The 15,737-nt window shown below is 39.8% G+C and overlaps 1 protein-coding gene across 3 annotated transcripts; it reads left to right on the top strand.

Annotated features, from left to right (window-relative positions):
* The first annotated feature begins 284 nt into the window (after positions 1–284).
* On the top strand, positions 285–12,966 carry ppp1r3cb (protein phosphatase 1, regulatory subunit 3Cb). 3 transcript variants are annotated; one of them, XM_043712451.1, is made up of 2 exons: positions 285–515; positions 8,680–12,966. In XM_043712451.1, exons 1-2 carry the CDS (start codon positions 442–444, stop codon positions 9,617–9,619), a joined length of 1,014 nt encoding a protein of 337 aa, XP_043568386.1. In that variant the 5' UTR covers positions 285–441; the 3' UTR covers positions 9,620–12,966. The 3 variants fall into 3 exon arrangements, with proteins under 3 accessions (XP_043568386.1, XP_043568388.1, XP_043568387.1); XM_043712453.1 differs by lacking the exon at positions 285–515 and adding an exon at positions 664–712; XM_043712452.1 differs by lacking the exon at positions 285–515 and adding an exon at positions 7,845–7,994.
* Positions 12,967–15,737: the final 2,771 nt, after the last annotated feature.

Genomic DNA, 15,737 nt, shown 5'->3' with positions numbered 1-15,737 from the left:
AAATAAAGGAAAAAAGAAAAGCAGTCGGAACACTTGAGCTCTGGCTCAGAAACCTTACTCTGCTGCCTTTTTGTTCCCACAGCATTTAAGAAGAACAGATGGGACCTGAACCCTGGCCTCTTTTCTGAGAGGTAGGAACACTACATCTACACCAGAATATATTTGTACTGCCATGCTTAACTCATCGCTGATGTCACTATATGTAAATGAGGTCAGTAGGGCAGTAGCCATTTTATACAACACATGCACCAGAAATGGAATGAGTGATTTTGATAGCTGTAAGAAAGATTGTAGATGTTGCAAGCGGCAGAGAATTATTAAAACTTTACTCTGCAATTTTGTAGAGGTCATTGACAATTGGGTGATTCATTTTGGCTTTGAATTTTCCAATACCTGTTTCTTGAGAGATTTTATCAGAAGTTGACAACCATTGTAGTATCAATGACAGAATTTTTTTTTAAAGACACAGAGTTGAAAAAAGAACTTGAATACAAGCAACTATCATCAGTGATGAGGTAAGAACTGTATTTATGTTAGCCTTCACTAAGAAATAAAAATTGGATTGTGAAATTATGGAGGTCTTTGATATGAATCAGGAGGTTTCAATCCTCTTTGCATAATGAGTTGTGGATTTAGGTCTTTATTGGGGTTGAGTATGGCAGTCTCATTCTCAGAGGTATTTGAAGGTGTCAGTGTGAGTTAGACATTCCAGGTAATTAATTGTAATGCTGCAGTAAATTACCCTTGGATACCATTAATAGGGTATAATGGTCAGTGACAGCCATTTTCTTTAAACATTCTCTTGAAAATTAATTAATTTGGCTACTTTCAAGTTGGGTAACTTTGGCATTTCAATGTACCTAGCTAACATTTAACTGTTTATCTCAAACCAAAGTCCAAAGCTATAAGTTAATTGTTGAGTTTTGAAGAAGTATAATGCATATTTTATTTCATTGTGATAATATCATGTGGAGTGAATTGAATTGGCTGAAGACTACTTTTGATAGGGGCCTCAGGTGGAGAGAGATGGATTATTCCCTCACCACTTCTGACTGAAGATGATTACAAATATTTCAGCCTTGTCCTTAACGTTGTTTTGATTTGGTTTAATACTCCTAACCTGTACTGGTGTATAGTGAAAATGTTGTCTTAGATGCTTAACAGGCAGACAGTTAACATAGTACAACAGCATAACATAGCGCAGGATACAATGTGGCAGCTGCTGTTGTACACAGTGATAGTGTTGTGCTGTGCTGCCCCATCATTGCGGATGGGGATGTGTGTGGACGCTTCTGCAGTTAGATGTTAAATTTTCACCATTCGCAATTGAATGTGGCAGAATTGCAAAGCTCAGATCAAATCTAAAGGTTGTGGTATTGCTTAGCTCTCTCTATCATATAGGGATAAAGAAGTATGAGGTTGCAGATTATGCAGATTATTGCAGTGGGTGGCACAGCAGTTAGCACTGCTGCCTCACAGCGCCAGAGACCCGGGTTCAATTCCCGCCTCAGGCGACTGTGCGGAGTTTGCATATTCTCCCAGTGTCTGCATGGGTTTCCTCTGGGTGCTCCGGTTTCCTCCCACAGTCCAAAGATGTGCAGGTTAGGTGAATTGGCCATGCTAAATTGCCCGTAGTGTTAGGTGCAGGGGCAAATGTAGGGGAATGGGTCTGGGTAGGTTGTGCTTCGGAGGGTCGGTGTGGATTTGTTGGGCCAAATGGCCTGTTTCCACACTGGAAGTAATCTAATTATATTTGCTTCTGATAATGTTGCTAACATTCAGCACGCAGGAGCTCAGTTTTGAGTTGCTAGATCTGTTTAATATCTAATTAAAACACACAACATGGACTGAATCCTCATTGTGACATTAGAAATGCCTCCACAAGGACTTCCAGTGCTTACTCCTGCTGATACTGTCGTGGACAATGCATTTGTGATGTGGTTTGGTAAGAGTGAGGAAATAAGCTTTTCCTGTTGGTTTCCTCGTAACCTGCTGCAGACTTAGTGCAGCAGCCATGTCCACTATCCCAGACTACATTTGTCTCCTTACCACCTTCAGTGTTTCTTCAAATTGGTGTTCAACATCTTAGAGCATTGATTCATCAGTTGAAGTGGTGGTGGTACAATAGGTGATATTCAGCAAGTGATGTTCTTGCCCATGTTTGACCTGATGCCATGAGGCTTCATGGATTATGGAAACAATGTTGAGGACTCCCAGAGAAACTCTCTCCACTGCAGACCATCGTGGTGCCACCTCTGGTGAATCTGTCCTGCCAGTGAGATAGGAGGAATCCAGGAATGGTGCTGGAGGTATTTGGGATACAGCCATACACTCTGACTCAAAAAGTAAGCTTGTTGCCTGAATAGTCTCTGGGACACCTAATGTTTGCACAAGTCTCAGATGTTAGTAATTATTCATTGATGTTACAGGGCAATTAGGGCTGGCTGTGTCAATGTCTTTTCCAATGCCTTGGTCATTCTCAGCTGGTCTGTTTAGTTTTATTTTGGATTTTGTAGCAGCTTCATATGTTTGAGTAGATTTCTCAGCCTTTCAGAGGGTATTTAAGAATCGACCACATTTGTGTCTAAAGTCACATGTAGGCCACAGGATGGTAAGGATAGCAGACTTCACTAAGATCCCTCAGCTGACCTGCTCCCTGCCTGCAGAGCCTGTATACTAGTCTTCAATACTTTTATATAGTTCTTCTGGAAGCTATGCCACAATCACCTGATGGTGAGAGTGTCTGTTTCCTGCTAGCGCATGCCACATGGTTGCTATTGGTCCATGTAGGTGCCACCCACTCTTTAAATATTAACATAATTGTTTTTGTCCACTAGCTGCTGACATACAAATAGAAATGGTGGATATCTCATCTGTTGGGACTTGTGTGCCTCACTGCTTAAATTGCTGTCAGTGTGTGCATTGCACATGTAAGGATAGGCAAGATTGGAACCAACAAGATCAATTGCATCTTTTTTTTTAATCCATGTATGATAGTTTCTTTAGGGACTGTGTGTATGGCGTAAAGTGCAAATGATCGTGTATTTTTCTTTTGCTTTAAGGAAAGGGGAATGTTTGGAATCCATTTATACAATTGCTGGCTCTACTCATGTGCCGTCAATTATATAAAAACAAAGGCTTTAGGGCAGAAATGTCGTCTATTGCCCTCTCGAAATCAATGCCAATGAATACAATGATTATAGCTTGTACTGTTAATGCACCTACTTCTTTATTTATCACTGTCAGTTTAACAGTGTATCATGTTACAAACAAAGCTGCCTCAGACTCTCTGTTGAGACTTAAGTATTACTTGTATTGGTGAGAACTAGCCCACCAGGCTCCATTCACTCAGCTGGGTCTGTCCAGTTCTGAGCTGCTTCTGAGGTGGCTGTTCCTAATTTATGCGCTGATGTCTTCAAAACACTTTTATATATTTTCTCTTGAACGTTCAATTCCGCTCAGGACCCTTGTGATTCTAAGATTGCCCATCCAAGGGTATTGCAGACAAGATACGTCTGTTTCATTGTCCTCCCTCTCATCTTTGATTTAGTAGCCTTGATAACCACAAAGGTCAAGCAATGTTTTAGTAGCCCTTATCACCAAATTCCTGCTTAACAAGCGTTGCCTCATTCTGCTTTGCACAGTAAGCTATTGTTCCTGTGAAGTTGGCCACTTTGTCCCATCATTCTTATAGAGACTTGGCTGTTAATCATTCTGGCACAGTGTGGAAATTAAGATGCAACCATGCAGCTACAGTAGACATTTTGCACACCACATTGATTTTTTTTTGTCCACAGTTCCTGCCAGCTCTACTGAAAGCATCCAGCGTTTTCTGACATTATTTCAAATGTTCAGCAACAACAGAATTTTGCTGTTGCACACTTGAGTTGTACGTTCCAACTTACCTCAAAGTAGCATGTGTTTATGGTAAAGAAAAGAATGTCATTGCTTTTCCTTGAGAAATCAACCATAGATTGAAGATGTATAACAATTCATTCCAACTTTGCAACAGGGCTTTATCAATAAGCATTTGCTCATCAGAGTACAATGTCATGTAGTTAATGAACACCAAGAGGCTCCTCTCATGAATTTTCAACTAGCCAATCTCTAATAAGCAAGGTGATGTAGGAGAGAACCTGGTTCACCTGTCAAGATTATCCTGGTCAGTATTCCTTTATTTCTGATTCTTGAATATCCCAGGCCATAGAGGCATACTGCACAGAATCAGTCTGTTCGGTCCAACCCATCAACACTAAGCAGGCATCCCAATCTGGTCTACTCCCATTTGCCAGCATTTGGCCCATATCTCTCTCAATCCTTCCTATTCATATACCCATTCAGATGCCTTTTAAATGTTGCAATTGTACCCACCTCCACCACTACTTCTGGCAGCTCATTCCATATGCCTCTGCGTGAAAATGTTACCTTTCGGATCCTTTTAAAATCTTTCTCCTCTCATCTTAAAACTATGCCCTCTAGTTTTAGACTCCCCTGCCTTGGGAAAAAAGATCTTGGCTATTCACTCTATCCATGTTCCTCATGATTTTATATACCTCTATAAGGTCATCCCTCAGCCTCCAACGCTCCAGAGAAAAAAGCCCCAACCTATTCACCTCCTAACAGAAAGTCAACAAAGGGAAGAAACATCTCTGTGAAGTGAAAATTATCATCTTTAGCCTGAGTTCATGATTCATCTGTGAGAACCTGAACCACAAAGGATAAAGGAAATTGTTTCCTGCTGATTAAAAAATCTATGAAAATGTTGCAAGTTTTTTTAATACTAGTGAGAATGGAAGGGACAGGGAAGTTGGGGAAAGAAGGCAGTTTATAATGGAGACCAGGAGTTAGAGATTGGCAAAAAAAATCATAAATACTGATATGACTGTTTTAAAAAATTATGGATAAAATGTACTAATTAGCTTTTTCAACACAGGGAATTTAGCTGTGGATATGAGTGTGCCCACATAATTTTCCAACCATTAATTTTAAAATTGTATCAAGTTCTCCTTCATGCTAATGTAAAGGCAACAACTACGAATTATTGTTAATCTTCAGCATACATTTCACACTCCTACATGATTGCTTAATATTGATGTACATTTTGACTATTCAGAATTCTAGCTTGCTGGAATTACAGTTTGTAACAAGAAAGAGTTCAAGCTGGAAAAAGTTAAGAATCACACAACACCAGGTTATAATCCAACAGATTTAATTGGAAGCACTAGCTTTCAGAGTGCTGCTCCTTCATCAGGTGATGAAGCTAGTGCTTCCAATTAAACCTGTTGGACTATACCTTGGTGTTATGTGATTTTTAACTTTGTACACCCCAGTCCAACACCGGCATCTCCAAATCAAGCTGGAAAAAGATGACTTGGGGATAACAATACAGAAAGTAGAGTAGATGTTGATTTATTATATGATTCTTTTATAGGACACCATAGCAACAGTGCTGCTGTTTAATCTCCAAACTAGAGCTCTGGTGAAATGTCTCCAACTCTGTCATCTGCAGCAGAAAGAGCAGAGCATATGTGTGTATCCAAGAACCATGTCCTATACAGCCCTGAAGTGCCTATTATCAGGACTGTCATTTATCTGCATTACTTCACGTTTGCACATTTTCCCCTGCATTAAGACAGAGTAAATAAGATGAAGATTAATGTACAAGCAGCATGTGTCTATTGATGCAGAAAAGTAAAGAGACGTGGAGGTATCAGATGGTTAAACTGTGTCTTTGAGTTACTCATGAAAGTGCTGTGAAGGTGGATAATCAATCATGGTGTAATCATCACCCAGTGTTCTCCTCAGTCAGTGTATTGTGAAGATTTAGTCATACAGTTATTACGTTTAGTGATGAAGAATTGCAGGTGACTAGGTTGCCCAAGAATGAAAAACTGACTAAGCAGAATAAGGTAATCATTGAACCTGGTCTGTGGACCTCCGGGCTAGAAGAATCAGCACTCAGTCATAATGTGGTCAGTTTTTTTTTCTGGCACAAGTCATGTTGTTTCCTGTTGTGACAATCCAACACTCACACTTCACTCTGTTCCAATTTATTATGGTTGGTTTGCAGTTGAAATTGTAATATCTTTAACATTATGTTATTGACCCATTGTCCCTTCTTTGGCTGCCTCTACTTTGTTCTATTCTGGTAGATATCCATATAAAGTCACATCCTAAATATCCAGTAAAGCTGGCAATTAATCCATTGGGCTGCATACATTTTCTCCTTACTTGCTTTCAGCCCTAGGCTGCTGCTGTAATTTTCACCCAGACTTCTGAGATAGTTGGCTGATAACCCTTCCAACCCTCTCTGTAGTTTTCACGATGCATTTATCAGATGGGATTTGTGTATCTCAATTATCTGGCAAACAGTTTTCTGGCAAAAAATAGGCTTCATCCAGAGGCTCACTGATGATGTTACCTAGTATGGCGATGAAACACCTGAAAACGAACCTTCCAGGTCAGCGAGCAAACCTACATCCAGTATCTGACAAACCCAGTTTTTATTGAGAAATATTCCAGCTGTATACAGTATGTGGGAGCCACTTATGTAATTCTGGTAGAGAGGGCTTTCCGGTTCATATTTCTTATTTGAGAATTGTCTCAGTTATGCATGCACCATTTAAAAGGCAATAATGAATCACTTGTAATTAAATTCCCATTTCCTTCCTGGGTTCAGGCAGTTTAAAGCAATAAGGCTAAAATAAACAGTCTTGCTGTTTAATGAGTCGAGTTTAGTTTTGATTCTTATAGCACTGATGAGATTTTCTTTACCATGAGCTGCCGACAGATGTAGAAATGTTTAATTGGTTTTCTATCTTACATCTCGGGACGTGTCAAAGTTTTTTTTCTCAAAACATTGTTGAAGATATTCTCTACAAATGTTCTCATGAATGTGCCTGGAACACAAATCGGGCAAGTGTACACTCTTTTCCCCCATACCTGCATCTCGACCTGTGATCTACTAACACTTAAATTAACAGAGAGAAAATCGTGGGCGCTGACATGAATTCTAAGCTGTTGAAGCGGAAAGTATCCTATTATAACCCTGTACGTCAGCTTCTATGTAAAAACAAAACCGCTTTAATGGCTACCTTCTCCAAGTAAAGGTTGTCATTCAGTAAACAGGTCATTGTTACTTGGTCATAAATGAGAAATCTTTAACTTTTCCAGTATACTCCCCAAGATATTACTGTCTTATTTTAAGGCAGCAATTAATACATTTTAAGTTGCTGCCTCCTGGAAAGCCAATTTCCATCAGGCGGATTGAAAGAAACAATGTTTACCCAATAAAAATCGAAAGAACTGCGGATACTGTAAATCAGAAACTAAGACAGAAGTTGCTGGAAGGATATCTGGTCAGCATGGACGGGTTGGACCGAAGGGTCTGTTTCCGTGCTGTACATCTCTATGACCCTATAAAGAGAAATCAGAGTGTAACGTTTCGGATGGAGTGACCCTTCCTGAGTTTGTTAAATGAATTCTCTGTAGCGATGCTGTCAGACGTTTCCAGCAACTTCTGTTTTTTTTTTGTTTGATTTACAGCATCGACAATTCTTTCGGTATTTATCTAGACTTTTACTCTGTCCCTGCCTCTGACCCAGGCGGCTCAGCTGCACCAAGTGGAGTGTGTGTGTGAAATCCCAGAACACGATGGGTTAAAGCTGTGTACAATGGGTCCAGTGCTAACCCACAGCGTGCCTCTCCCTCCCACTTGTCCCCAAATCACCCTGCGCTGCCCCCTGGCGGCACACCCTCACGTCACAGTCGCCGGGCTGTGATTGGTGGAGGCCGGCGATTGAGTGCCGGTGTACTGTCACGTGAGCTAAGGGGGCGGGGCCACCTATAAGTGTGGTGGGGAGCGCTGTGCGTGTCTGTGAGCGACGGCTGAGAGGCACGTGTAGGGGTGAAACTGTACTTGAAGCTCGCTGTAACTCCGCTATGATCTCTGTATTGGTGAAAAGCCTTTAAATCAGACCGATGAACTGCACCAGGTAATTGCTACCGCCTTCCCTCCCCGGGGAAGGGAGGGTTCAGTTCCCGAAGAGAGACCACTCTGGTCAGTGTAGCGATTCCTGCGTTACTCTAAATGTATCCAGTGTTGACACTGCCAGCCTTGTCCTAAACCTGCAAGTTCTGTCTGCTCGTCTCCTCTTTTGCTTTTCCCTTATTCGGCCAGAAAACTTGCTTGAGACCATTTGCGTCAAACCCTCCCACCGATTTGATCGCTTTTCTTCCAAAACTTCTTGGATCTGCATTTTTTCTCTCTCTCTCTTCCCCACGCGCAGCACTTTTATTAAAATAGTGACCCTTCACCATAATGCGGCACCTCGTTTCCCATTACACCGGCAGCGGCAAATCTGCCGACCAGATTTCTTTAATAAAAGTCAACCTGATTTGTCTTTAAAAGTTTTTAAACGCTTTGCAGCCCTCGCTGTTCTTTGAAAACGCGATAAAAATATTGCGAACGGTGAAAAAAGCAGCCGTACCAAACACTGATTTGTTTTTTTTCTCTCTATTTAATTTTACTGGGGTTGATGCGTTGCGTCCTTCGTAAAATACGTTGTCAAATGATTTAACTGTTAACTTTTCCGGAATGAGTTCCAGATGTTGAGGGGCTTTGTTGCATTGTTGCCATTAGATAAACAGAATATGACCATGTTGAACCTCATGTTTCAGGGTCTACCATATCTTGGATACCAGATCGTTACCACCTGTCTCCATTATGCCAGTTGATATAGCCATGAGACTCTGTTTGGCTCATTCTCCACCTATGAGGAATTTCCTTGGCCCCTATGATCCTTACAGAGGGCTGAACATCACCAGTAGGCTGAAGCCCCTGCGGCCCTGCATCAGTCTCAAAGGTGGAACTGAAACGTGTAATGATGGCTGGGCTCAATCCAAAGGCAAAAGGAAGAAAGTGGCTTTTGCAGATGATAAAGGTTTTTCTCTCACTGCAGTTCACTTTTTCTCTGAACGTGAAGACTCGCTTGCTGAACTACAGTTTGACCTGACAGATCTCGACAACACAACATGTGGACTGAAAGCAAATGAAAGAATGCCCCTGGTACTGGATTTCTCACCACCATCTGAAGATTATGTGGAATTTAGAAATCGCCTGAAGAAGAATTTCGTCTGCCTTGAAAATTGCACTCTGCAGGAGAAATTCATCACTGGTACTGTCGCAGTGAGAAATCTAAGTTACCATAAAGTAGTTCAAATTCGGATAACATTCGACACTTGGAAGAGTTATAAGGATGTGGACTGTACATTTCTAAACAATATTTATGGCTGTTCTGAAACAGACACATTTTCTTTCGCTATTGACTTGCCGTCATCCATACCACCACAGGAAAGAATCGAGTTCTGCATCTCCTTTAAGTGTGGACACCAAATCTATTGGGATAACAATGAGGGGAAGAATTACGGCATTGTTCACATCGATTGGAAACATGACAGGAATCAGACTCCGATTACCTTCAGGGATGAGGTGACCAAGACCCCTGTGAAGATGCAGACGATTGAATGTGACCAGTTTGGAAGTCCACGATCATCGAGTGAGCTGTTTCCTGAATGGCAAAGCTGGGGAAAGATCGAGACGGCTCTGCCGTATTGGTGACAGATGTTAGTGTTGCTGTATTGTTTGGTGGAGAGTTGCCTCAATTTCCATATTAAAACTTATGAAAGCCATGCTGCTTATCTGTAAAGCCCCTACTAAATTAATAATCAACTTGGTAACTTTTTCAAAAAGCTTCCCTTTACAACCTTTTAATTTTGTTTGGCTCCTATATACACTATAGGGCCATCTTAAAATAGATTAGGGGCTGTTTGTATCATGCACTTCAGTGCAGCGTAAGTTACTAATGTGGATAATTAGTATACAAATATGAGAATTCACATTGGATCCTTGAGGCTCTGTGGTAAAGTTACATTCTGGAGCTGTAGTGTTTTGTGCCATGCTTGCTATATTTTAAAACAACAAGAACTGTTAGAGTGCAAAGAATTGAATAGAATAAGCTAGAGCACTTAATGCACTGACTAAGATGTACTATAAACATTTTTACCTGACTAACAGTCTGTTAGATAACTTGCAAGCACTAACTCAGTGATTATGTATGTTGTGATTAGCCATGGGTACGTGACAGGCTAAACTAGAAGGTAGCCAAAAATATATTGCATGTTGTAAAGCAACTGAGTGCCTTTTGGTTGAATGAATGACATCATTGGATGCTAACTATGCAGGTTTCCAAATCAAATTTGATGCAGCTGTGAGAAGCTAACATTTGTTCAAATTGTTGTTGTGGTAGGCTATAAAACACATCTTTTTCGGGTTCTACTGATCAGGTCCTCAGAATACAGCTAATGCATGAGCATTATATTTTGGGAATGTTCACTTCTTTCTGGAAATGTTTTATCAATTAAGCCAAAAGGTTTTCCACACTTATGAACATTCAGTTCTATGTGCTTTTAGCTAACCTCAGTCTGTTATTTTGTATCCAAATTAAAGGGGTGGGAAAACCTGACAATCAGAAGGCCTGTTTGTATGTAGCAATATGTTTAGACAACCAACATTATCATTTTTTGCACGGCTCTTTTTCAAATGTGACTGGCGCACTGTATTTTTCAAAACTATATGTACATATAGCTAGCTATGAGGTGCTCATAATTGATCCTTCATATTGAAGGTTGGAAAATTAACTTGTATTTGGGTACACATGGGTTCATAATTAGAAAGTAATAAATTTCTGGAGATTGCAATGATTTGGTTTGAAGGGATCTGATGGATCCCTTTGCTCTCTTGTAGGTAGGATTCTGTAATCTTTTCTTCAGTCTTTGATACTAACATTGCCATAATGCAGGAAGCATTTTATGCAGCTGTAAGCAGTGTCTTCAAACTTTATAAGTTTTCAAGCCATTAGTACTGACAGCTGTTCAATAATGCAACTGAAGATTACAACACATTCAGATGAGAAAGACAGTTCATCAAAGACACATTGGCCTATCCATCTAGAAAAAGCTTGCTATGCCTTCTGCTTCTGTATGCAAAACAGTGTCCACTGTATCACAATGGCAATGGTCTTTTGCTTCTGCTATGTTGTTTGGAAGTCTTAAAAAAATCTTGTATTATTGAATTAATACCAATCCCAAATTTTCATTGCCAATTGAGCATATGCCCTGTATGTGTTTCACAATTAACCCTGAAATTTAAAATATCCTATTTAATAAGGTTAGTTTCTCTTTCAAGTTTCACAAATCTTTCATGAACAAGACGTCTAACACTAGAATCAGTTGCATGGTTGTTTCCTGTACTGTTTTTAAGTATGAAGGTTCTCAGCTGCCAGAATACTCCTCCAGTCTGAAGTTCCCATTCAGTTTAGGCACAGTGTCTACCCTACACCAATCCTGTTGACTCTGAAAATGTCCATATGTAGTTGATATTGGTATTTATGCTAGCCTGGCCCGTTTATTTTCTTAAATTCTTATTTCACCAAATGTGTGAAACATGTCAGGAGATATAGCACTTGATTCCTTTAAGGCAGAGCATCCATGCCAAATTCTCAACCTACCATAGTAGGGTATGTCCTGGGACTATTAGGCTGGTAATAAGCACAACACTACTGTGCCTTATGTATAGTGAGAAATGAAAAGATATGCTCTTTGGCATTCTGCTTGCAATTGATGAAGATGAAGTTACTGATGAAAATGGAAGATGCAAATAAATACAAGGCAGGCTGAAAAGGAGGAAAATATTTATAGTCATGTTGTCTTTAGTTAGTTGACTTTTAAACTAGTCTATGAAGTAACTTATCAGTGCACTGGGATGAAGCCATAAATGCTTGTCATGCTAGCAGGATGCATACCTTGAGTAATTAGAACATAATTAACCCCACATTAAACTGTTTTCTTTGTTTATATTAGCTTTTATGACATCTTTAGTGTTTTTGACTCCAGTAATCAACTTTTTCTTTGTTTGTATTGTATGTGCTTTTTATTCTTGTGAGCAGCAAATTTCCTGGAACAGATTGAGTGTCTGTATCCTTGTTCCGGTTACCCACCTTGACAAGCCTGACCGTCCCCCTTTTTAAACTTGATTTGCAAAGCCCAACACTGGCTTTGAAAGTAACTTCCTAATTGACATCTGACATTTGTTACCTTCTGCTGTGCCTATCTTGTTGATGACACCAACACTGTATTTGGTCACATTGATAACCTCAAAATTTGACTTTCCCTCTGAATGTATTTCACTGGTGTACAGTAATTTCCCTTTCTAAACTAATTAGCATTCACATATCTCCACTGTAAGTATATTCTTTGGAGACTGTCATCTGGGGTGGTGATTAATAAAACAAAATGATATTTTTTAACCTGATATGATTACTACAATGAGCATAGCCTTTATTGTCTGCTTCCGTTTTATTTTGCCCTTTGAGCTCTTTGCAGGTTTTGTCTATTATACTTGTCAGCTGATGTAATGTGATTTGTGGTGTAATTTGAAATCTTAGTGTGAACACTTCTGACTGTGTGCCGTAGATTTAAAGGACATTATTGAAGGGAAATGTGAAAGGGTGTTAACACAGTCTCTGTGATCAACGAAATATTTTTGTACTTGAGATTTGATGTTGTAGGATTCTTTAAGGGAGGAAAAATCTAAGGAGAGTGTCATTTTACTCAGTACTTTGGCATTCAATAAAGAAAATTGAGTTATAACTTTCAACATAAATGATCACACATTTTCTTTCTGTATGCTTTGATTGGCTGCTTCAACTGTATTAGAATTGGCAAAAGGGGATAATTCAAACTTGGTTTTCATGGTATTTACAAAAGCCAATTGGCTGAGTTCTCCTGAGATTTATATTTTTCTGTAGGAGGAATGCTTTGAGTAATTACCCACTTTAGACTTGCCCTTTTTGTTTGTTTTTTAGGAAATTGTATGGAGAAAAATAAAGCTTTATATTGTAAACCTTACTGAATCGTTTTTATGAACTAAAATAGAAATACAAGTTGACACACAATGAAAATCAATTGCAAGACCCAGTGAAGAAAAGAGCACTCGCAGCAGCTTATAAAGGTTTACATAAAAGATTCATTCCTGTGGAACCGGGCTTGATATTGAAATCTAACTGTTGGATTAGTTTTTTAAAATTATCTAAAACTTGACTCATTTTTAAGCGACTTGTTTATTCTTGAGTCATTTAAAAATGGCCAAATTTATGCAAACTATGGTGGGATTTTTGCCCATCAAATGTTTTTTTGAATACTTATGCTGTCCTCTAATTTTAAATGTTTCTACCATTTGCATACACAACTAACAGATCCCACAAACTGTTTTATCTACTCAGTAAGCTACAGTACCGCCTTTTCCTTATGTTTACTGGAATGTCTCTATGCAATGCTAAAAGCTGTCTTTCACCATTTGGGTTTAATACTGGATGAAATTACACTAGCAAGGTATAAAAATGCATGAGATCTGTCATCAAGGTCGTACACTTTCTATGAACCATTTCTTTTTACTTTAATATTCTGGATGCAAACATCCTTCCCAATCATTCATTTGAAATGAAGTGAAGAAAATCACTGGCCAGAATTGGAGTTTTGGAAATGCAACTCAAGAATATTAACCGTGCAGAAGACTGAGTCAGTGCTAGACCATGAAGGCAGAAAATTCTGGAGGAACCGAAATCTGGTGGCATCTGTAAAGAGAGAAATAGTTGATGTTTTGAATTCAGTGTGACTCCCTTTCAGAACTCGATTAATGAACTCATGTTAATTCTGACAGCCTTTGCCAAGACCTGTTGAGTTTCTTCAATGTTTCGTTTGCTTCAGATTTCCAACATCTTCAGTAATTTGCTTTTAATAGACAATTTAAGGTCTTGTTTTGAGTAGAACTCTGCTGTTATTGAGACCTGTGGTATGCTACAGATATATGTGAGTTCAATGTCCTTTTCTCTTCAGGGCCTTCAGTAAAATAACCAGATTTGCAGCAAAATCCACGTGTACTCTGTGCTGTACACCTTCCAGTTGGTACGCACTATATAGTTGCATTCTTTTTTAGTTTGTTCAATTTTATTTTAATGTTAATTGTACTCATTTCAATTACTTGCATACTCCTGTATTCCAATCCAATAACAATTGACCATTTTATCATTCCATAAATAATTTGTCAAGGTGGTGCAACGTGACTTGCACAATAAGCCAATAGCAAGTAATTAAACCTTGAATTCTAGTATACAGTAAATTTTGGCTTTTGCTTTCGTTATTGTATATTTGTACATTCTGTTTGTACTTCAGAAGTGAATGTTGGGTTTGCACTTGAGCAATGCAGGACCTTGTTTCAGTTAACTGTATGTGCCCTTTTATGTTAGTAATCATGTTGCAAAGCTATTCAAAGTGTTCATTCATAGTGGTTTACATCTAAACTATGCTTAACGGTAACTCCTTCCCAACAACTTATTTAGTCACAGCACTGAGTGTGCCTATATATTTCCAGTAGGGGAAAAGATAATGAGGCTTATCTACTAAACAACATGTCAGCAATCACAGTAGGGTGGATAAACAGTTTAGCAAGGTAACAAATCCAATGATCTATCCACTGAGCTGACCATCTGACTTTTAACAGGAGGGACAGAAATGCAAGGTGAATAACTGGGAAGACTATTTACTTTCTGGTCGAGCTGTGGATATTGCTCATGCTTTTTTGTGTGGTTCGTTTACTGAGCAGCTAAAGAGAAGTTCTGCATGCTTAGAGGGATTCATGTAAATTTTACATTGCTTATGATCTTAGTTAATAATGGTCAGGAGGAATCAAATTGTGCAATTGAGGACTGCAGATGCTGGCGATCAGAGTCCAGTGTGTGTTGCTGGAAAAGCACAGCTGGTCAGGCAGCTTCCGAGGAGCAGAAGAATTGACATTTCGGGCATGAGCCTTTATTAGGAATGAGGCTTGTGGGTCGGGTCTGAGAGATAAATGGGGGGGAAAGGTAGCTGAGAAAGCGATAGGTAGCTGAAGGTGATGGGGCAGTGATGGACGGGTCTGGAGGGCGGTGCCGAGTTGGAGGCTTGGGACTGGGATAGTGTGGAGGGAGGGGAAATGTGGAAGCTGTTGAAATCCACGTTTATCTTGTGTGGTTGCAGTGTCCCATGGCAGAATATGAGGCATACCTCCTCCAGGCATTGGATGGTAACGGTTTGGTGGTGGAGGAGGCCCAGGACCTGCATGTTCTTGACAGAGTGGGAGGGGGAGTTGAAGTGTTCAGCCACGGGCGGTGGGTTTGGATGTCCCAGAGATGTTACCACCTGACGCCTGGAAGAGTAGGTATGTCCCCCTAACCCTGCCCTCCCATTTATCTCTCAGCCCCGACCCACACGCCTCCTTCCTGATAAAGGGCTTATGCCTGAAACGTCAATTCCTATGTTCCTCAGATGCTGCCTGACCCGCTGTGCTTTTCCAGCACCACACTCTCTACCTTGATAATGGTCAGTTGGGTATTCAGATCTCTTAGAATTCTGGGCTCAATGTTAAACCTTCAATCCTGCCAATTTTCATATATTTCTCTTACTCCTGTGACGGTCCACACAATTTTGCTCAATAATTACATGTTAAAAGTAACAAATACCAAGAATTTAATTGACTTATCCCTGATTTATAATAATATCACAATTCTGTGCATAATTAAAATTTTAGACTGGATGGGGTCCTCCTGGGAGCAGATGCGGCGGAGTCGAAGGAATTGGGAGAA

The sequence above is a fragment of the Chiloscyllium plagiosum genome, chromosome 22, assembly GCF_004010195.1.
Source record: "Chiloscyllium plagiosum isolate BGI_BamShark_2017 chromosome 22, ASM401019v2, whole genome shotgun sequence".
NCBI classification, from domain to species: domain Eukaryota; kingdom Metazoa; phylum Chordata; class Chondrichthyes; order Orectolobiformes; family Hemiscylliidae; genus Chiloscyllium; species Chiloscyllium plagiosum.
Note: the sequence above shows the minus strand (reverse complement) of the source record. Positions and strands in the feature narration are given on the sequence as shown.

What these genes read in the sequence shown, in the direction of transcription:
- ppp1r3cb (XM_043712451.1), top strand. Translation starts at nt 442, where the DNA reads ATGACAGAATTTTTTTTTAAAGACACAGAGTTGAAAAAAGAACTTGAA. An exon ending in CAACTATCATCAGTGATGAG is followed by an intron (nt 516 to 8,679) that starts GTAAGAACTGTA and finishes CTCATGTTTCAG; the next exon opens with GGTCTACCATATCTTGGATA.